Below are 21,893 nucleotides of genomic sequence, written 5' to 3'. Positions count from 1 at the left end.
CGGCGGCCCGCGAGGGTCGAGATGGGCGAATGCGGAAAATGTGCTGCGAGGAATAGCAGTGGAACTGGAGCGCAGTGTTGTTGTCGGAGCTCGTTTACCACGTTAAACCCGGTAACCTGCCGTGCCGATACAGAGAAGGTTGAACTCACCGTTTTCCCGCAGAGATTGTACATACAATGCAACTGTCAAAACGGGATTCTCGGAGTCGGACTCTCTAGTCTAGACCGGGGAGGACGGAACAGGAGGATTCGAAGTACGGGTAGAACCGTACATAACTACATTCGTTTTAATACCTGCAAAAGTGTCGTGTTCAAACTTTAGACAAGCCTCGTTTGCAGAAGATAAGAAAAATTTCAGAATTCGGCTCTGGCGAAATCTAGTCTTCTTGCCAAACTCTTGTCTTGAACTAGTTCTAATTCTACCCTGAGCTGATCAACACAGTGGGTGGGGTCTATGCTGGTCGCAATTAGCAACCTGAGACTTGTCTAGGGTCTGGGATTTCTTTCTAGTACTAGTCTCATGTTATGGAAGTTTGTAGTAATCGAACTCATTCATTGCCGTCACTGCGGTCGACTCATCGTGTCACCCCCTGCCATGTACAAGTCTAAGTTACTTGTAAACCGTAATTCCCGTGTGTCACTGAATGTAATTGCAATAGTTGTGACATAAGCACCTAGTAAAGTTAAAGTTAAAATGACACCTTTAAATTACAATAATCATACGCTGTGGGTGGCACAGGGCTAAATTTGCACATAGTTTGGTTAGTGAAAATTCGGTAAGAAAACAGAATTCGAGATGAAAACGTTTAAGAACTACATTAAATTGTGTTTATCTTAACGTTATTAACAGGTTCAAAAATACTAATTATTAATATTGTAGCTAAAACACCAGAAAATTTGACAAAATCAGCGTCTACAAAGCTGCAACAGCGCGTGCTTGTAACGCGTCCAGACGAAACCACGTGATTCGAAGCGTCATTGTAATTGGCTAATGGGAGTTCTGAGCGGAGCGCATTAGTAGGCTCCAAAAGGAAGTTACCATAGAGTTTTTGCCTTGTAGCTATGTTGGTACGTGGGCGCCGGGCTTACGAAAAATGTTTTTGTTATAACTAATTACAGGGATATTTTTTAATAAAAAATAACAAATTTGTGCCGAAACACTGCACAAAAAATTTCTACACAGTCATTTTGGTGTCACTCCCCCTGAGCCCCTCTGATGATGTCACCTGGAGCTGTCCGCACCCCGTCACGGGGCCCGTGCATCTATCTATAATAAACCATGAAAAGGAATAAATGTGTTGCAAAATGTGACTGTTAGCAATGCAAGCACTGATGTGGCTCTATCTATCTATCTATCTATCTATCTATCTATCTATCTATCTATCTATCTATCTATCATAAGTGTTCATTTAGGTTATTGTATCAGGAGCATCAAGCAACTAAGGAACCATGACAACAATGGACCAGGTATGATATATATAGTCATTGGATGCAAATAATCACTTATTTATGTTCACACTGATTTTATGCATATTTGAAGCAGGAACCTAATGAACAGAAATTACTGTGGCCGGATGCAAGATCACGTAATTAGTTTGTTTGTTTAAAAGTGGTTCAGTGGAACCTGATTTAAATGCACTGTATGAAATCAAAGGTTTTTTTTTTTTTATTTTTAAATCAAATTATGCTGGTTATGTGCACCCATAGGACTCTTGTATTGTACTTTGGTCAGAAATGTGACATGGTGTTAATGCAGAAGAATTCCTACATTATGTCTTCCAGGTGATCAAGTGCAGGGCAGCTGTGGCCTGGGAAGCAGGGAAGCCCCTTTGCATAGAAGAGGTGGATGTGTCCCCACCGAAGGCCCATGAAATCCGCATCAAGGTTAAGACGCTGTAGCAGATCCCCCCCCCCCCCCCGTTGCTTCTTGTAGGATGAATTCTGTTTTTTAATGACCATCTGTAAGTAGACCAGGTGTGGAAATAGACATGATAAGGCTTTGCTGTGCCTTGAACTCTTGGTTTTGAAGAAAGGTCTTTCTGGGAGGGTAAAAAAATACACACACAAAATCATATCAGCTCTATTATTCATAGATATTACACACCAGTATCAGTATTAGTAATGCTCCTTATAACAGGGTACTTGTTTCATAACTCAGTGTGTGCTATGGAATACATGTTCAACATTGATCTTGTCCAGAATTTGCTAGCCATTTGTTGATGGTATTTCGTGTTCAAGTGCAACTTTGTAAGGATGTTCCCTGCTATTCTGTGCAAATCATCAGATAGTGGCTAGCGGGGTATGCCACACGGACTGGGCTTACCTGTTTGGGGCTGGAAAGGGCATGCAGCTGCGCCCCTTCCCCCTTGTGTTGGGCCATGAAGGGGCTGGTATTGTGGAAAGCGTGGGCCCTGGAGTGACCAAATTCTCACCAGGTGAGCTGAAAATATCCAGGTGAGCTGGTCATCGTCGATATTCTGAGTTTTGTGCAGTTACTTGTGTGATCAACATTGGTGCATATGGTGGAAAGAAACAAACTAACTGTACTTAAGAACCACACGTCTGCAACTATGTCTCTCCTAAGGTAATGCACAGATTGTATTTTCTATGAGATGTACCTCGCTTTGGAGAAAAGCATCTGCTGAATGAGTAAATGTAAATATGTAACAGCTTGCACTGCTTTTAAACATTTCCTCTGCTGGGATCTCACAGGCTAATGGGCCTACGGTCCAAGTTTACTTACAGCTATTGTGGTTTTTTTTTCTTTTTCTTTTTCTCCCCAGGAGATAAAGTTATTCCTCTTTTTTTGCCCCAGTGTGGAGAATGTGAATGCTGCCTTAGTCCAAAGACTAATTTATGTAGGAAAGACTGGTAAGTTGTATTTTTTTTTTCCCTTCCCCACTTTTCATAAAATTTCACTGCCATAACACATTTATTTAAGGCATAGAATATTATCTCGGTCACCTGGCCAGCATAGAATATAATATAATAAAAAGCAATATACTTAGTATGTAATGTAAGACAATGGTACTGTACATATATTGGGCAACAAGTGGCGTCCTGGTCAGAACCTTGCTTTAAACACAAAGGTTGCAGGTTTGAATCCCACATCCTGTTGTACTACCCTTTCATAGGGACTCAGCAGTATAAATGGGTCAATCATTATAAGTAGCTTAAAATAATAAATCACTTTGAAGAAAAATGTCAGCTAAATAAATAAATGTGGATATGTTGAGTAAATTACCTGATTTGGGGTTTATGTGCATGCTACTGTCAGTTGTCAGTGTATGGCACCCGTTGGCCCTTATCCTCATTATCTAGAGCTATAGCTGTTCATCCAGAACTCTAACTTACTGGAAGAGGACTTGACTCTGGTAGGAAGAACACACAGCAGGGGGTCCTGGCTGATGGAACAAGCAGGATCTCTTGCAGAGGGAAGCAGGTCTACCAGTTCCTGGGAATTGGCTCCTTCTCTGAGTACACGGTCATCTTGGAGACCTCGCTGGCCAGGATTCGGAATGACTCCCCCTTGGATAAAGTCTGTTTGCTGGGCTGTGGCGTTTCCACGGGATATGGGGCTGCCCTCAATGCCGCCAAGGTGACTGCAAGTCTTTCATAGTGTCTCACACAAAGAGTGCAGATTACTTCTGTATGCTGTTTGTCTCTACCTTTTAAAAAAAATACACACACACAATTTAATCTTTTTAACAGTTCATCTAGATTGCAGCTACAGACTAAGCTGAAAACTGCAAAGTTCCTAATGATGATTTGAAATTGACTAGCACCCACAACCGCTACCTTTTTATACCTCACCGTTAACCTTTTCTTGGCTAATTTTTGACTCCTTCCTGTCTTTACCAGGTTGAGCCGGGTTCCACATGTGCCGTGTTTGGTCTCGGGGCAGTGGGTCTGGCGGCGGTGATGGGCTGCAAGGATTCAGGTGCAGCCAGGATCATCGCCGTTGACATCAACAAGGACAAGTTTGAGAAGGCAAAGGAGTTTGGAGCCACAGATTTTGTGAACCCCAAGGACCACACCAGGCCCATTCAGGAGGTGCTGGTGGAGATGACCAACGGAGGAGTGGACTTCTCTCTGGAGTGTGTTGGTGATGTTACAGTGATGGTACATCCTTCAGGAGTAGCTTCTCACCCTGCTGACTTCTTGAGTACCTATTATTTCACCTTTGTTATGACTTGATTGTTGAGATCCTTAAAAGTCCCAAAGTTTGCAGGGGATGAACCAGAACTTCAGAACTCAAGGTCTATACCAAATTTAAGCTTATTATTGAAAATACTTGCTTATATAGGCAAATTAAGTACATATGTGTCTTGTTGAATATTTATGTATAGTGTGTATTAGTGAATATTACAGATTCCACATGGAAGCAAAAATACAAGGAGCTGTGCACTTATTGTGTCACAATAATGGATTATAGTGATGCACTTTGGGAGGCAGGGTTTGTGGCGCGTCACCAGGGACATTGTGGTAATCTGGTGTGCTCTTTCTTGCAGAGGGCAGCCCTCGAGTCGTGCCGCTCCGCTTGGGGAACTTGCGTCATTGTGGGCTGGACCGAGCTGGAGCAGCTCACCGTGGCACCCTATGACCTCCTGATGGGGCGAACCTTGAAGGGCACCTACTTTGGAGGGGAGATTCTCCATGTATTTTTTTCCCTGTCCACTTTTTTTTGACAAATCCATGAGTTCCTGTTTCTGCAAGAATGTTTCTCTGCTGCATCATCAGGCTTCTGTGAGAAGTGTGGCTAGGTTGATCATTTGGACACACGTACTAGACGCCTTTTGTTTATGTGCTGTGTGTTGTCCTACAGGTTGGAAGAGTGTTGAGGGTGTATCCAGGCTTGTCAATGATTACATGAACGGGAGACTGAAGCTTGATGAGTTTGTGAGCAACACCCTTCCTCTAAATAAACTCAATGTGGCCTTTGACCTCATGAAAAAAGGAGAGAGGTATTGTAAACTTTAAAACGCATGCATATGTAGAGTGTGTGTGTGTGTGTGTGTGTGTGTGTGTGTGTGTGTGTGTGTGTAAAAGTTTTATATATTTGAGTAACTTTTTTTTTTTTTCCCCCTTCAGCATTAAAACAGTAATAGCAGTGACGGAGTAAAGAACACAGCCACTTTCTAAAAAAGCAGAAGACAATTTACCCTCTTAGAAGTGTGAGTATGTCTGCAGTTTTCACTTTTTAGATAATGTTGATTAATGTTAATTTTGTTTTAGGCCATGCAGGTATTTTAAAGTTATTCATTTGAATACACACACACATATTTTCTGAACCGCTTGTCCCAAACGGGGTCGCGGGGAACCGGAGCCTACCCGGCAACACAAGGCTGAAGGCCAGAGGAGGAGGGGACACACCCAGGACGGGACGCCAGTCCGCCGCAAGGCACCCCAAGCGGGACTCGAAACCCAGACCCACCAGAGAGGAGGACCCGGTCCAACCCACTGCGCCACTGCACCCCCATCTCATTTGAATATTGTTTTCTATTTCATTATTTTCTGTGTTGCTGGTATTATGCATGTTAAAAAAAAAAAATAAATAAAAAAATAAACTGCCACATTATTACATTCTCTACAGTTTTGTGCTCTGTTGGTATAGATTTCATTGATAACCTTTTTCACTTTAAAAGAGGTGACTGTACGGGTTCAGAAATACACTAGAACATTAAGGTTACAGTTCAGTATCTTGGTCTGAGGCTTTACTAATACAATTTGGAAAGTGTTTGAGAGGCAAAGGTGTGTGGAAACTCATTATTTAGCTCTATCTTTCAATAATGGAAATAAAGCCTTGGGTCATAATTCAAGCAGAAACAACTTTTAGATGGAAAAATATTTTCTGCAGTACCTCTGTTGAAGACCTATTGCTCTTCCACCACCTGCCTGGGATTCACTTGCTGCAACAATTAAATACGATTTTTGAACAGCTGTACTAATAATGAATGTTTATCATTCAAACCAAGGGAACTGTTGCACCTGTGAAATCTGCAGCTGGAAGGAAATTTGCAGCTGAGATTACTGCTAATGGTTTTCATGTGTTTTTTTTTTTTTTTTTTCTTCCCCTCTGTTTTTCAAAAGGTGAGCAAGATCTTTTCAGTTTTAAGTTAGTTAAGTTGCACATTGGATGCACCTGGAAGGGATCCCTATTTGGGAGTAGGCTAAGAAACAAAAAATCCTATCTATTAAAATTCTACAGCTTCTTTTGTAATTAGCGCAATTTTTATGACGCATACTGTCCTTCACACCAGAATGGGTCCGGTACAGAAGTAGCCAGGCAACACAGGGCGCAAGGCTGGAGGGGGAGGGGACACACCCAGGACAAGACAGCAGTCTGTCACAGGGCACCCCAATTGGGACTTGACCCCCAGACCCACCGGAGAGCAGGACCCAGTCAAACCCGCTGCGCCACCTTACCCCTCTAGAATATGTTTATCTTAATTATATGTTACTTATTCTCTTGTTGAATGAAACCAGTGTTTATACAGTAGGGGACACAGGTCAATTTTCAAAAGGGTGGCTCCAAATAGGTATCATGCAGAACCTTTATCTACCATCATGGCAACATCAGGAAAGGTACGTAGCCTCTTTTAAATCTACATTGTTTTATCCATCCTCATATTACCCAAACCAATGCAGAAAGATTTCAAATTTTAATTGTTATTACATAGTGTATATAAAAAACAATAAATATGCATGAAAGCAAAAACTACTCCTTATATCAAAATCTCTTTTTGCAGGTTGAGAACTTTCTTCTAAATTGCCATTGATGCAATTACATTCAAATAAATAAGTACTGATCCACTAGTTAGTTAACTAAAGTAGTTCTGATGAAATATTTAAAAGGTTCTTTCATTTCTCAGTTGATCAGTAGTACTTTACCCTCTATATGCAAGAAAAACTAAAAGTCTTTACAAGGTGGCTTAGCGAAAAAAAAAATAAAATACTGCTCATTTTAAGGTCATGATCAGTATTACCCCATGTGACTGGTTTTGCTTTTTTTGCCAAGACTTCTACATTTACAGTACTGTGCAGAAGTCTTAAGCACTAAGATGTTTCACAAAAAAATTTGCCATGGTTATTTAATGTCCGCTGTGTTAGTGTCAATGGGAAAGGACATATTTTATATTTCCAAGCATTCCTTTTGCAAAAAGTTACAGTATTACAGTAAGGGTTTTGAATGTCATTAAAGAAAGCAAAATAGTAATAAACCACTTTCCGAATAAAGAACTTGAGGTCTTTGTATGGCAAACCGATTAACTGAAACAGAAACAGCTGTGTAGAGGCAATAAAACTGGTCGAAGGACAACCATATTGAAAATGTGAGATTTTCTCAGATGTGGCAGTTTAGCTCTCAGGTCTTATGCCACGGAAAGAATGGGTATAGCAACAAGATACAAGGTGGTCATCCTCAGGACACGCAGTTGTTGACAATGGATGGTTACTGAGCTTTGTAGGAAGTATATTAATTAAGAGCTTTATTTCTGGAATCACTCTCACTTTACAGCTTTTTTCCCCAAGTGCCTAAAACATTTGCACAGTACTGTATATTACATTTATTCATGTAGCTGATGCTTTTCTCCAAAGCAGCTTACAATGTTTTACCCATTTATCCACACACACACACTTTCTGAACCGCTTGTCCCATACGGGGTTGCGGGGAACCGGAGCCTAACCCGGCAACACAGGGCGTAAGGCCGGAGGGGGAGGGGACACACCCAGGACGGGACGCCAGTCCGTCGCAAGGCACCCCAAGCGGGACTCGAACCCCAGACCCACTGGAGAGCAAGACTGTCGTCCAACCCACTGCGCCCCTGCACACCCCCTCCCCATTTATACAGCTGGGTAAATTTACTGGAGCAATTTTAGGCCAGGGGGGCGCAGTGGCGTGGTGGGTTGGACCACAGTCCTGCTCTCCCGTGGGTCTGGGGTTCGAGTCCTGCTTGGGGTGCCTTGCGATGGACTGGCGTCCCGTCCGGGGTGTGTCCCCTCCCCTTCCGGCCCTACGCCCTGTGTTACCGGGTAGGCTCCGGTTCCCCGCAAATCCGTATGGGACAAGCGGTTCTGAAAATGTGAAGTGTGAATTTTAGGCCAAGTACCTTGCTCGAGGATACTACAGCTGGAGGTGGGAATTGAATCTACAACCTTTGGGTCTAAAGGCAGTCGTGTTAACCACTACATGACCAGCTTTTCCAAGACAATGGCATAAGTGATTGTGCAGTTCTTCAAAAGTGTTCAGATGCTTATAAAATGACTTGCCTTTGCTCAGTAAATCAGTCATTGTCATTAGCCCCATTAACACTTATTGTTCTGTCTATAATGCCTGAAAAACTGTTCATATTTAACCTTTTTAATTATATATATAAATTTCACTGATGTTAATGTGACATTTCCAGTAGACGCGTTCTCACTGAGGGGAGAATGGTGGTGCAGTGGTGCAATGGGTTGGATGAGGTCCTGCTCTCTGGGGGGTCTGGGGTTCAAGTCCTGCTTGGGGTGCTTTGCAATGAAGTGGTGTCCTGTCCTGGGTGTATCCCCTTCCCCTCCAGCCTTGCGCCCTGTACTGCTGGGTTAGGCTCCAGCTCCCTGCGACCCCGTATGGGACAAGTAGTTCAGACAGTGTGTGTTCTCACTCAAATGTTTTTTACAGATATGCTGCAATATGTTTATATGCTGTAGAAGATAATGTAAATTGAAGTAAATGTACAGGTATATGTGTGGCAGAAGTGAGTGTACACACACACACACACATTTTCTGAACCGCTTGTCCAACCCACTGCGCCACCGCACCCCAGAAGTGAGTGTAGTTCAGCTTCATCTTTTTTAATCATCATTCCTCTATATAGCTTGTATGCAGTGGAACGAAAAGTCGTTTCTCCAGACACCATGGTGCAACACAGAGCAGGAGTAGAAGACAATACATAAATACACAGGACAGGATGTGGACATGGGCTGTGAGCTATAGGCAGTTGTGGTGTAGTGCTGGGTTAGCTGTTTGACTGTGCCAGCTGAGCGTTGGGAGGCAGCAGAGTAGTCTGACTGCCTCAGGGAAGAAACTGTTGCGGAGTCTGCTGGTGGTGGCACGGATGCTCCTGTACCTTCTGCCAAGATGGCAAAAGGGTGAAGAATCCATGAGAGGGGTGAGAAGGGTCGTCCACAATGCTGAGGGCTTTGCAGATGCAGCAGTTTTTGTATGAGGTGTCGATGGTGGGTAGAGGGACTCTGATGATCTTTTCAGATGTTCTCACAACATGCTATTGTTATTTATTCAAGGTCAGTTTTCAGTTAAGCAAACCTAGGCTATTGCTTTGATGCAGTAAAATTTAGGAGATATGGATATCAAAAAATAAACTGTAATTGTGGAAAAAAATTAAACTTTAAACATAATAAACAGTTTTATGAGAAAATTGAAAGTCTATTGCCCTGTATGTTATATAGATATCATATGACACATAACTGTCACGTGTCTTGGAAATGCTGCAACCTTCTGGGTTGCATTTTTAATGAATCAGTCAGTCAAAAAATAGTATTATTTCTAATTGTTCCCTTAATTAACTTCATTCTCGAAAATACGTTCAGTTTTCAGTCCATTTTCAGTTGTTAAAATATACATTTCTGTATGTAATGTATGTAATTTGCATATGTAATGTTGACATGTGTTATAAAAAATGAATGCAGCTATATAATTTTTTGCAGATATACAGTATGTATGTGTACCTTCATTAATTCAGAAATAGTAGTCTAAGGGGCATCAGATTAATTCTTAACACTCCCAAAAGCCCAAACTCCAGTGCTGTATTCACGCATGACCTTTTCTACAGCAGCTAATGTTTAACGTGTATAAGTCATTAACCCAACCTCAGTAAAAACTGAGTGTATACATATGTTTAAACTTTAACGTGTGGGTGTATTGGAGACAAAGTTCAAAGGTTGTTCTAAATCACAGGTGATCAAGTGCAGGGCTGCTGTAGCTTGGGGTCACAAGCAGCCATTGGTCGTGGAAGAGATTGAGGTGTTTCCACCCCGAGACCATGAAATCCGCATCAAGGTGAGGGTCAGATTCTGTCGTCTAGGAAATATAATGTAGAATTTGCAGATCTTGAGGCTGAAATACACAAAGAAACTTGGAGAAGGACACCTTTCCCTATCTGTGTCATGTCAGGTTGTCGCCACTGGTATGTGTCACAGTGATCTATACTTCCTGGTTGATTGCGAAGGTTGGTCGGGATTTCCAGCCGTACTGGGGCATGAAGGAGCCGGCATTGTGGAAAGTGTTGGGCCCCATGTGACCAAGTTCAGACCAGGTTTGCTGCACAGTGCACTCCTGATAATTCCTGTGAAACTTACCATACTCTTGAAAGTTACCATACCCTTACCTGTCATCTCTCATGGAAAATTCAACTTAACGGTCTTTCAAGAGCTAACAGCGTAACGTGTTTTTGCTTCTGAAGCATATGTGTGGATATCAGCAAACAAGATACACAGTCATTGTTCTAGTAGCTTATATTGGTAAAGAACTGACAGTGCTTCCCATTTCAGCATCTTTTCTCATGTATTTCCTTCTATCCACTTCCTTTTTTTATCATCTGCATGTACTATGTAGAGTTCCATAACAATCCTGCTGCCTTACTGCTGTTTCAGGGGACAAGGTCATACCTGTGCCCATCACCCAATGCGGGGAATGTCGCTTCTGCCTCAATCCTGAAAGCAATCTCTGTGTGAAGGGCTGGTAAGGAGCAGAAACACAAAAAGACATCTTTTGCAAAGGTCTCAGTAGAGGTTCCTGGGCTGTCTCACACAGTACATGCAATTTGTGTGTTTTTCTGACAGGCCTTTAATCAAGCATGAGGAGGTGTCACACATCACTTCACGGCTGAAGTGCAAGGGACAGACCTTGGTACAGTTCGCGGGCATCAGCACCTTCTCAGAGTACACTGTGGTCAGTGAGGTCGCCCTGGCCAAGATCAATGACTCTGCTCCTCTGGAGACAGTGTGTCTTCTGGGCTGTGGCATCCCGACAGGTTATGGTGCAGCTATCAACATCGCCAAGGTAACTCCCATTTTATAGATACTGCGCATTTCAGCTTTAGTGTATGTAACTTTCTAGTGATTCTTCTTAAATGTGGCCAATAAATTAAAGTATGGTGGGTCCTTCCCGAGTTACACTGTGCTCTTTAATGAAATGAAGGATTCTGTTAAGGCCCTATGAAACAATGCAGCTGAAAATTCTTAGTTGGTTACACCCCTTCAGCACTCCTGGGGTATAGGTCATCAACAAGAGACCTCCAGAATACCCTCTCCTCTGCCTTTTCTTCTAGCTGCCTCCAGGTAAGGCCCATCATCTTCATGTCTGACTGGAGGTCCCGTCGCCAGGTGTTTCTTGGGCGACCTCTTTTTCGCTTCCCTTCTCCCACGTAAGGGCCTGTCTGGTGGTGATGGACGCTGGTTTTCTTGGCGTGTGCCCAATCCATCTCCATCTTTTACTTCCGATTTCGGTTCCTGCCTTTAATCGCTGTGTCTTCTGCCACAGATGGACATTGCTGATCTTGTCTGACTAATGGGTCTGGAGGATTCTTCTCAGATAAATGTTAATGAACGTCTGCACTTTGTTGATGGTCGTTTTTGTTATCCTCCACGTCTCGGCTCCATAAAGCAGCACTCACTTCATGTTGGAGTTAAACAGTCAGATTTTTGTGCGTTGTGATAGTTCTCTGGAGCTCCAGATGTTCTTGAGCTGTAGAAAGGCTGCTCTGGCCTTGCCAATTCTTGCTTTAATGCCTACATCTGTCACTGTGCTTATTGGTGATGTTTCCAAATAGGTACAGGGCTTCACCTCTTCCAGTGCACTATCTTTGAGTGTGACTGATTGATTCAGGACTGGTTGCATTCAATTTCACGATCTTGGTCTTCTCTTTGTTGATGTTGAAGCCTACTTGTGAAGAGATATTCGCAAGCACAGTGGACTTTTCTTGCATCTGTTGGCTGTTGTGAGACAGCAGTGCCAGTTCATCCTCGAAGTCCAGGTCATTCAGTTGTATCCATAGTGTCCACTGGACTCCGTTTCTTCTCCACTCTGTGGGCATCTTCATTATCTAGTCAAAGGCTAGTAGAAAGAGGAACAGAGACAGCAGACATCCTTGCCTGATGCCAGTCTTGACCTGGTACTGTCGGGTGAACTGACCAGCATGGATGACCCTGCAGCTCATTCCATTGCAGCTGTTCTTAATCATGTTGACCAGCTTGATGGGCACACCATAATGTCGTAGCAGTTTCCACAGGATATCTCTGTCCATGCTGTTGAACGCTTTCTCATAATCGATAAAGTTGACATACACTGAGGAGTTCCACTCCAAAGACTGTTCTGCGATGATGGTCTGAAAATTAGTTTATTCCTATTTAAAGAGGGATATCAGTCCAGAACATCCTGAACCGGATTCTTATGAAAAACTGTGAGTGTCTTTACCATATTATTTAAGAACAGCCTTGAAATGAGACATCCTCTACTTGCACCCACAGGTGAAACCAGGCTCCACGTGCGCTGTCTTTGGCCTCGGGGCAGTGGGTCTGGCGGCAGTCATGGGATGCAAGGCTGCAGGTGCGACCAGGATCATCGTTATCGACACCAACAAGGACAAGTTTGAGAAGGCAAAGGTGTTTGGGGCCACGGACTTTGTGAACCCCAAGGACCATGCCAGGCCCATTCAGGAGGTGCTGGTGGAGATGACCAATGGAGGTGTGGACTTCTCTCTGGAGTGTGTCGGAAATGTGGATGTTATGGTAAGGTCGCTTGTCTTTATTTGAGGTGCGTCTTCAGAAAATATGATTTTGTCTTTGCCTCCTAATCATTACTTTGGTACGTGGTCCATTTTGTACCACATTTTTACCCTCCTCTTCAGAGAAGTGCCTTTGAGTCCTGTGTGAAGGGCTGGGGAGTCAGTGTGGTTGTGGGATACACTGAGAGCGGTGAAGTGTCCACTCTGCCAATGCAGCTTCTTGCTGGGCGCACCTGGAAAGGATGCTTCTTTGGAGGTAAGATATTTAGGTCCTCTAAGAAAATGAGACAATGAATGAATCATGTTTTTCCTGGGAAAAACATACCTGTATACCAGATTCGTTCAGTTTAGATAGTAATGATTCTTCCATAGTGTAAAAACACCTACAAAAGCTTTCTGAGCAAGATCTTTTCAGTTTTTCATGGTTGAAAGGCATAGTCAGTCCTAACTGTTTATACAGTTAATTTCATGTTGTTAATAGCAGTTTTAAAATCACAACTTTAGCAAAAACAGTGAGAAAGGGAGTTTCCAGGGATAGGGCTGTGAACTCCTGATGTATCAGCTTGGAGTTCTCAAGCATAAACTTACCTAACCATTGGGAAGTGCTCTAAAAAATGTTTTAGAAAACCCCGTAGTATGAACTGCATTCCTTCCAACAGGCTACAAGAGTGTGGAAAGTGTCCCCAAGCTGGTCGATGAATATATGGCTAAAAAACTGAAGGTGGACGAGTTTGTGAGTCACAGGCTACCCCTGGACAGAATTAATGAAGCCGTAGATCTTCTGGTCCAAGGGAAGAGGTAATGTGTCACATCTCCTCTCACTGCCGTCACGGTCCCAGAAGCCCTTTGCTTACAGCTGGTTAATGATTGGTAAAGACAAATACCGCAAACCCAGATAGAATCATAGTGGCTTCTAATGTCAATGTTTATTTTCTCATACAAATCAGTGTTTCCCTTGGATTTTGATATTACAGCATTCGAACAGTTCTGGAAATTTCTCAAGTACAGTGACAAGTCACCTTTCATTATTTGAGGATTCAGGATTTCTGCTTCAGAAGAGGATTTGGGAAATGAGTTGTTTGCTCCTTGTAACAGTGTAAGAATAATCAAAGTAACGAAATCATGCTTTTTGACTGAGCCTGTGTTCTTCCCCTAGTGTAATAATGGCAACAATTAAAGTTGATCAATACTCTACCACTGTACTCTGATCTTCAACAATGTAATGATGTTATTTGTGTGTGTAGAAGAATATATATATTGTATATAATAACACACACACACACACACCATGTGACCCATATGGGGTCACGGGGAACCGGAGACTACCCGGCAACACAGGGTGTAAGGCTGGAGGCGGAGGAGACACACCCAGGATGGGACGCCAGTCCATCGCAAGGCACCCCAGGGGGGACTCGAACCCCAGGCCCACCAGAGAGCAGGACCCAGTTCAACCCACTGCGCCACTGTGCCCCCTCTATATACATACACCTATATATATATATATATATATATATATATATAATAGTCAATTTGTTTAAGACAGGAACAATAAACATACATTCTGAGATAAACATTTTTCTCACAGTCATATGAATATAAACATTACTCTAAATTCAGCAATGGTTCTAATTTGTCTCATTCCTTTCTCTCGTACTTTTTTCTGATGGTGTTACAGTTAGCCTGAAAAGTTGCAAATAACTAGTTTTAAAACTGCAAAGTTACTTTTTTCCAGATCAAATACAAAATTATTTATGTTTTACATTACATTTTTTTACATTTCATTTATTTATTTAGCAGACGTTTTTCTCCAAAGCAACTTCCAGTGAACTCTGTGTAGTGTTATCAGCCCACACATCTTATTCACCAAGGTGACTTGCATTTCCATTTCCATTTACATTTATTAATTTAGCAGACACTTTTCTCCAAAGCAACGTACATCTCAGCGAAAATACAATTTGTGCATTACGTTAAGAGAAAGAGACACGGCTGCAGACATGTGATTCTTAAGTAAACCTAGTTTGTCACCTTCCACTTGAGGCACCGATGTTCATCACTCGAGTAGGTGCATAAAACGCAGAATAGATGAATCCTGACAACCTTCCTACAATTTTTTTTTTTTTTAAGGTACACAAACATTTACATACGATGCAGGAGTAGTGGCTCTGTAAAGGCTCATCTGGGGGCGATCATAAAGTTACGGTGCCCAAACATTTACACCTTACATGAACCTGAGAGTTCATGGGCAAAGAGGTGAGTTTTCAGACCCTTCTTAAATGTGGACAGAGTTTCAACAGTTCTGAGTGAGAGGGGGAGGTCATTCCACCACAGCGGAGCCAGAACTGAGAACCTCCATGCTTCACCTTTCATGTGCGGGACCACGAAGCGGGCAGAAGTAGATGAGCGAAGCGATCTGGATAGGGTGTAGCGGTTGATCAAGTCTTGTAAATAGCTAGGAGCAGTTCTATTGATGTAGGCAATAATCAGGGCCTTAAATCTGATCCGGGCAGCTATAGGGAGGCAGTGAAAAGAAACAAGTAGAGGAGATGCATGGGAATGCTTTGGCAAGTCAAACACAACTCGTGCAGCAGCATTCTGTATCAGCTGCAGAGGTTTGCTGGCAGTTGCGGGAAGGCCACATGAGAGAGTTGCAGTAGTCCAGACGGGATGTCACCATAAGCCTGGACAAGTAGTGGGCAGAGTCAATAGTGAGGTAATGGACGGATCCTGCGGATCTTATGCAGGATGTATCTGTAGGTCTGGGTTGTGGCTTCGATGTGCTGAGAGAAAGATAGACTTCAGTCAATCATCACTAACCAGACTCTTAGCCAAGGAGGTAGGCAAAATGAGAGTTGTCCAGTTTGATCGATAGATCGTCACAGGAGGACAGGCTAGCTGGGAGGTGAACAATCTCTATTTTGGAGAGGTTGAGGTGATGATCAGACATCCATGCAGAGATGTCTGACAGGCAGGCAGCAATACGTGCAGAAATGTCTGATGCTCCAGGTGGAAAGGAGAGGAAGAGCTTGGTATCATCAGCATCGCAGTGGTATTTGACTTACACTGCTAGATACGCTACTTACAATGGGTCACTCATCCATACATCAGTGAAACACACTCTCTCTGTCACTCACACACACACATTTTCTGAACCGCTTGTTCCATACGGGGTCGCGGGGAACCGGAGCCTACCCGGTAACACAGGGCGTAAGGCCAGAGGGGGAGGGGACACACCCAGGACAGGACGCCAGTCTGTCAGAAGGCACCCCAAGCGGGACTCGAACCCCAGAGCCACTGGAGAGCAAGACTGTCGTCCAACCCACTGCGCCACCACACCCCCACGTCCTAATAAAAATTGTACTTTGTTTTGCTTTTATTGCATTATTTTCAAACTTTGTTAATGCTTGTTTTTGTTAAATGTTACTGAATGAGTATGCGCTACTTCAACATCCCTTGTATATGCAAATGTCCTCAGTCAAGAAGGGTTATATTCTTTAATAAATACAAATTTTCCTGCATCCTCTACTTTTTTAAAAGAGGAATTCAGAGACAAACTTATTATTATTTTAGACCTCCCATGATCACCTGACACATTGGGTATATATATATTTGGTGCCATGCGGCAAACTGCTTTTGTGGCAAGACACCCCTGCAAGTATCAGTGACTCTCAGAACACTGTGCTTCATACTTCACAGGTTCCATAAATCAATTTTTTAGGAACTAATTATCTGGTTTTTAAAAAGCAGTTGTCTTTTAAAAAAAATTTCAATAGGCAAAAGTCAAACGCAAACCTTTTTTCACTACTTTTTCTGTTTACTATCTATTGATCCACTGTCATGTCAACATCAGGAAAGGTAAGTGTTCTGTCCAGTTCTATAACTTACTTCTTCCTTTTTCAGTTACTGTAGCCTATGCAGATTTATTTCATGTTTGAATAACTTCATGATTTGTAGATATTCTATTTGTGCATAAAATCATGATGCAAGTAACAAAGCAAGAAGTGCTCATTTTATTTTTTTCTTTTGACACAGCTTTTTAATTTACCTCATAGTCATTATCAATACAAGTAAATTCAAGAACAAAAGAAAACGGCTGATGTGATACTATGACAGCCAAACTGGTTTTACTAGCATGTTCTTCCACAGACTAAAATTTCTTAAAGGACCAGCTGATAGTTTAAAATTTTCTTCAGGTTATGCTCCAGACAAACTGTTTCTTGAGTAAGCAAAGAAAAAAGTGCAAATTTCGATAGTTTTTTTCATGTTACTTGTTTTTTCTCGCTGTTAGATTATCCCAGTCACAAGCAAATGTAACGCACGCACGCACGCAAGGTGAACAAACAAAGTACTAAAAAAATAAAAGATTTGAATCTCAGTAATGAAAGCTGCACTGACTTTTGCTGCATTGAGTTCCTACTGTGAGGCCTGTATTTTTAATATAGTATATCTAAACTCTTTGTTTTTACTTTTACATAACAGCAACTACCCGACTGTTCAATTTAAGTAATGGAATTACTGTAAGGTGATACAATTTTGAATCATTTGACATTTAAGTGATATTGCACAGGAGTGTACTCACTTCTGTTGTATACTGCAATTTAACAGTTATCTAGTAATTATGCTGTTGAGATTTTATTGAACAAAAAGGAAAAAAACAAAACCCGGGATTTCAAGCTCTTCAGTATCATCTCTGTAAATCCTCTGTCCTCAACAGAACTCTTTTTAGACCTTATTGAGAGAATTACTCTGTATTAACTTTAAAATGTGTAATAGTTATTTTGACCAAAGGCTGTATTGGAGACAAACTTCCAAGATTGTCCTGAATCACAGGTGATCAAGTGCAGGGCTGCTGTAGCCTGGGATCACAACCAGCCATTGGTCATCGAGGAGATTGAGGTGTTTCCACCCCTAGACCATGAAGTCCGCATCAAGGTAATGGTAGCATGCTGTACCTTGGGAAACGCTGATGCAAAGACGAGCAGCATGAAGAATAAATTTTTTCCACTTGTCTTCTGGCCAGATCATTGCAACTTCAATATGCCACAGTGACCTGTACTTTTTTCGTGAGCAAAGCGTTTACTTGGGATTCCCGGCCGTACTGGGACATGAGGCGGCTGGGATTGTGGAAAGTACTGGCCCCGGGGTGACCAAGTTCAAACCAGGTTTGCTGCCCAGTCCTGTCCATGGTATTTTTGTGAGGCCTTCCCTACTCTCCACTGCTGGACCCATGACTCCTTCTACCTTATTTCTGTTCCAGGGGATAAGGTCATACCTATCTTTATTTCCCAGTGTGGTGAATGTCGCTTCTGCCTCCATCCTGAAAGTAACCATTGTGTGAAGAACTGGTAAGGAGCAGAACTGTGACGACTCTCTTAAAAACTACAAATAAGCTCTGGCTCCTCAAATGACAAGCACAGGTAGAACTGAAAGTCTGTTTATAACATTTTCACTCATCTCCATAGTCCTTTTTGGCCAAAGGTCACAATCTATCACAATCTGTTTAATAATAGTGATTTCCTCTCATTTAATCAATGGTTAGAAACAGTAAAAACCATGAAAATTACTATAATAAATGTTAAATATGCTTTATAAAACCTTTGAAATATTTTAATTGACTGCAAAATACAGTAAAATTAAAATCACTTTAAAATCACTAAAAATAAAAATACAGAGCCTTTGCAAGCTCAGTATCCTGACTGTTGACAGATTCATCTCCTAAGTTTGTGCAAATTACAATGAAAACTAAGTAAATGAACAGGAAAATATTGTTATCGCTGTAAATTCATATCCCATGATGCAACTGGAACCACTGCACATTATATACTTGGGGTTTAACCTTTTACTTGTGATGTTATTGCATTTTTACACTGGGCTGCACTTGCAAATGTAAGAAAGGGGGCAGAAGGTGGTGTAGTGGCTACAGCTGTTGCCTGAGTTTGAAAGACCGTAAGTTGAACCCAACCTCCTGCAATAATGCTCTTGGGCAAAGTATTTACCCTGACCTGATTCAGTAAAATCTACCCAGCTATATAAATGGATAAATAATTGTAAGAAGCTAAGTGTACAAGTATAATATTGTAACTTGCTTTGGAAGAAATATTAGCTAAATTAATAAGTAGTAATAAATAACAAGAAAGTAATAATGAAAAAGCCTTTTTCACTTCTTTACAGGTCATCCCAGAGGTAAGAATGTTTTCCTTTCGGCTTATACCACGAGCTTTGAAGTGCTCTTTCACAATATGTTGCTTACAGATTATCACATAAAGAAAACATTACTTCTGATGTTCATTGCAATTCCGGTCAGTTTTATTAAAGGAAAGTAGGGTTATTTAAAATGCAGTGTATTCCTGCATAGTGCTCTATTCTGAAGTCAGACTCGTGACACATTCACAAGGTTACAGACAAAACAAAGGACAAAGTTTCACAAAAAGCAGACATTTGAAGAAGACACTATATTTTAAGTATTGAAGTCATTTAAGAGGAAAGTAAACATCCTGGAGCTTTGAGGCCACCATGACTCTTGGGAATAACTCACACAGTGCACCAGTCCTAAAAAACATCTCTTTCCAACAGACCTGGAAAGAGGTATGAGGTAGCGTCAGACACCACTTCACGGATGAAGTGTAAGGGACAGACCTTGCTACAGTTCTTGGGCACCAGCACCTTCTCGGAGTACACCGTGGTCAGTGAGGTCGCCCTGGCCAAGATCGACGACTCTGCCCCTCTGAACAAAGTGTGTCTGCTGGGCTGTTGCATCCCGACAGGTTACGGTGCAGCTGTCAACACCGCCAAGGTGACCCATGCTTTGCAGGAATGGAAGCTGTGGGATGTAATTCTCTAAGGCAACATCCTCTGTAACAGTCCAGGATACAGTGTTTTCACTTTGGTGTGTGAAATTCCATTGTAGCTTGTCTCTACTATATCAAGCTGATGCTGAATTTATGTATGATGACTCCTTCCCCGAATCATATGTTTGTGTTGATTAATTTCATGCAAAGCACCATTCATCTGATAACTAACAATTTGAAATAAAGTTGGGAGTTCTGTCATTTGATTATTTGGAAGTGATCGTGAAATGAGGTGCCTTCTACTTGCACCCACAGGTGAAGCCAGGCTCCACGTGCGCTGTCTTTGGCCTCGGGGCAGTGGGTCTGGCGGCAGTCATGGGATGCAAGGCTGCAGGTGCGACCAGGATCATCGTTATTGACATCAACAAGGACAAGTTTGAGAAGGCAAAGGTGTTTGGGGCCACGGACTTTGTGAACCCCAAGGACCATGCCAGGCCCATTCAGGAGGTGCTGGTAGAGATGACCAATGGAGGTGTGGACTTTTCTCTGGAGTGTGTTGGAAATGTGGATGTTATGGTAAGGTCGCTTGTCTTTATTTGAGGTGCGTCTCCAGAAAATATGATTTTATCTTTGCCTCCTAATCGTTACCTTGGTATGTGGTCCATTTTGTACCACGTTTTTACCCTCCTCTCCAGAGAAGTGCCTTTGAGTCCTGTGTGAAGGGCTGGGGAGTCAGTGTGGTCGTGGGATACAATGACAAAGATGATGTGTGCACTCGGCCAGTTCAGTTCCTGGCTGGGCGCACCTGGAAAGGATGCTTATTTGGAGGTAAAATGTTTAAATCATTTTTTTAAAAAAAGAAAGAGAACATAGAGTCACATTTATCATATTTTAAAGGGGGAAAAAAAACACATACATCATGGGAAAAATATGCTTCCAGCAACATTTTAACCAACACTAAATCATTTTCAGAGGCTGAGTCCACTGCCGTAATTGATTCAGTACAATTTTGAACCGTGCATGCGTTCAGTTAACAGCTACATCACAGTAAATTAGTTTCGGGCTCATCTCTTTCAAAATGTCACATGCAAAGAAAGTTTTGAGGAATTGTGCTGTACACCTTTATTATCACTTAACTTTTCTCAAGGGTACAGTGATCATCATCAGTTAATTATTTTAAATACTATATAAGATGGACTGATAGCAAGCAGTTTTTTGCATCCAACAGGCTATAAGAGTGTGGAAGGTGTCCCCAAGCTGCTCAATGAATATATGGCTAAAAAATTGAAGCTGGATGAGTTAGTGAGTCACACTCTGCCCCTGGACAGAATAAATGAAGGCTTTGACCTCTTGATCCAAGGGAAAAGGTATTTTTTTAGCTTTCCTCAAACTGTATTTACAGTCCCTAAAGCACTTGGATAACATCTTGTTAATGATTGTCAGAGAATCCAAAGATCAGAGGATGTTAAGAAATTACTGGCACAGCAACAGTCATGATGGTTACTGACGTTTTTATGTTTATCTTTTAAAATAACACTGTGTTTTCCTTGAATTTTATGTTACAGCCTACGAACAGTTTTGGAAATCGGCAAACAACAGTGACGGAAAAGTCGTTTTTCATTATTTGAGGATTCTCAATTTCTGTTTCATAAAGGTTTTTGACAAATAAATCATAAAAACTTTTAAACAACGTAAACCAATAAATTGTCAGACTTTGTTGACTGGGACTGTGTTCTTCCCTGAAAACTATTAAAGCTGAACAATCCTACAATACTGTATTTTTCATTGGGATTCTTAATAATGTAATATTATGTGTGTTTGTCACTACATTTATATTTATTCATTTAGCAGACACTTTTTCTCCAAAGCAATGTACACCTCAGAAATGTTCATGGAGAATAGTCACGTAACTGAAAATGAATAATACACATACACACACACAGAGTCTGAAACCACTTGCCCCAGCGGGCTTGCGGCGAGCCGGAGCCTAACTCGGCAACACGGGCGCAAGGCTCGGAGGGAGGGGACACACCCAGGATGGGATGCCAGTCCATCGCAACGGACCCCAAGCAGGATTCAAACCCCCGAACAAGTGTGTGCTAAATGTATTGGCTTCATCTAAAATTTGAGTATGAAAAAGAAATCAGTAAAAATCCACTCAAAATTGTGTTTTGTTTTCAGCTTTCACTCTATTTGCTATATAGCTGTAGTTTGACATGTGCAACAGGACTAGCTAGCTGAAATACAGAAATTTGGATACCTCAGGTGGTGAACTGGGTCAGAATGTGAATTTATAACCTGAGTCATTGTGAATCATGCATGCTGAA

General features: G+C 42.0%; 3 protein-coding genes across 4 annotated transcripts; all 3 read left to right on the top strand.

The window, feature by feature from the left end:
• Positions 1 to 6: 6 nt before the first annotated feature.
• Positions 7 to 5,327, top strand: LOC108938817 (alcohol dehydrogenase class-3-like). Of its 2 annotated transcripts, XM_018759752.2 has the most exons (10): positions 7 to 111; positions 1,402 to 1,466; positions 1,782 to 1,883; positions 2,284 to 2,434; positions 2,783 to 2,870; positions 3,378 to 3,597; positions 3,861 to 4,121; positions 4,511 to 4,643; positions 4,825 to 4,963; positions 5,091 to 5,327. In XM_018759752.2, exons 2-10 carry the CDS (start codon positions 1,449 to 1,451, stop codon positions 5,119 to 5,121), a joined length of 1,143 nt encoding a protein of 380 aa, XP_018615268.2. In that variant the 5' UTR covers positions 7 to 111; positions 1,402 to 1,448; the 3' UTR covers positions 5,122 to 5,327. The 2 variants fall into 2 exon arrangements, with proteins under 2 accessions (XP_018615268.2, XP_018615269.2); XM_018759753.2 differs by lacking the exon at positions 5,091 to 5,327 and having other exon boundaries at positions 4,511 to 4,657; positions 4,825 to 4,935.
• Positions 5,328 to 6,562: 1,235 nt separating this feature from the next.
• Positions 6,563 to 13,943, top strand: LOC108938824 (alcohol dehydrogenase 1-like). Its single transcript, XM_018759767.2, has 9 exons — positions 6,563 to 6,584; positions 9,955 to 10,056; positions 10,171 to 10,312; positions 10,650 to 10,737; positions 10,839 to 11,058; positions 12,525 to 12,785; positions 12,905 to 13,037; positions 13,441 to 13,579; positions 13,756 to 13,943. The coding sequence occupies exons 1-9, from the start codon at positions 6,567 to 6,569 to the stop codon at positions 13,790 to 13,792; spliced, it is 1,140 nt and encodes a 379-aa protein (XP_018615283.1). The 5' UTR covers positions 6,563 to 6,566; the 3' UTR covers positions 13,793 to 13,943.
• A 2,480-nt stretch (positions 13,944 to 16,423) lies between these two features.
• Positions 16,424 to 21,268, top strand: LOC108938823 (alcohol dehydrogenase 1-like). The gene is made up of 10 exons (XM_018759766.2): positions 16,424 to 16,633; positions 17,609 to 17,710; positions 17,799 to 17,940; positions 18,036 to 18,123; positions 18,950 to 18,961; positions 19,352 to 19,571; positions 19,882 to 20,142; positions 20,262 to 20,394; positions 20,795 to 20,933; positions 21,132 to 21,268. Exons 1-10 carry the CDS (start codon positions 16,616 to 16,618, stop codon positions 21,166 to 21,168), a joined length of 1,152 nt encoding a protein of 383 aa, XP_018615282.2. The 5' UTR covers positions 16,424 to 16,615; the 3' UTR covers positions 21,169 to 21,268.
• The last annotated feature ends 625 nt before the right edge of the window (positions 21,269 to 21,893 follow it).

This window comes from Scleropages formosus, chromosome 5 (assembly GCF_900964775.1).
Source record: "Scleropages formosus chromosome 5, fSclFor1.1, whole genome shotgun sequence".
In the NCBI taxonomy this organism is placed as follows: Eukaryota; Metazoa; Chordata; class Actinopteri; order Osteoglossiformes; family Osteoglossidae; genus Scleropages; species Scleropages formosus.
This window is presented reverse-complemented; position numbering and strand designations above follow the sequence as displayed.

Coding starts and splice junctions, on each gene's coding strand:
- LOC108938824 (XM_018759767.2), top strand. Junction 10,057..10,170: donor ACCATGAAATCCGCATCAAG/GTGAGGGTCAGA, acceptor GTGTCATGTCAG/GTTGTCGCCACTGGTATGTG. Junction 13,580..13,755: donor CTTCTGGTCCAAGGGAAGAG/GTAATGTGTCAC, acceptor TTGATATTACAG/CATTCGAACAGTTCTGGAAA.
- LOC108938817 (XM_018759752.2), top strand. Junction 1,884..2,283: donor CCCATGAAATCCGCATCAAG/GTTAAGACGCTG, acceptor GCAAATCATCAG/ATAGTGGCTAGCGGGGTATG. Junction 4,964..5,090: donor CTCATGAAAAAAGGAGAGAG/GTATTGTAAACT, acceptor TTCCCCCTTCAG/CATTAAAACAGTAATAGCAG.
- LOC108938823 (XM_018759766.2), top strand. Junction 20,143..20,261: donor TTGGAAATGTGGATGTTATG/GTAAGGTCGCTT, acceptor CCTCCTCTCCAG/AGAAGTGCCTTTGAGTCCTG. Junction 20,934..21,131: donor CTCTTGATCCAAGGGAAAAG/GTATTTTTTTAG, acceptor TTTATGTTACAG/CCTACGAACAGTTTTGGAAA.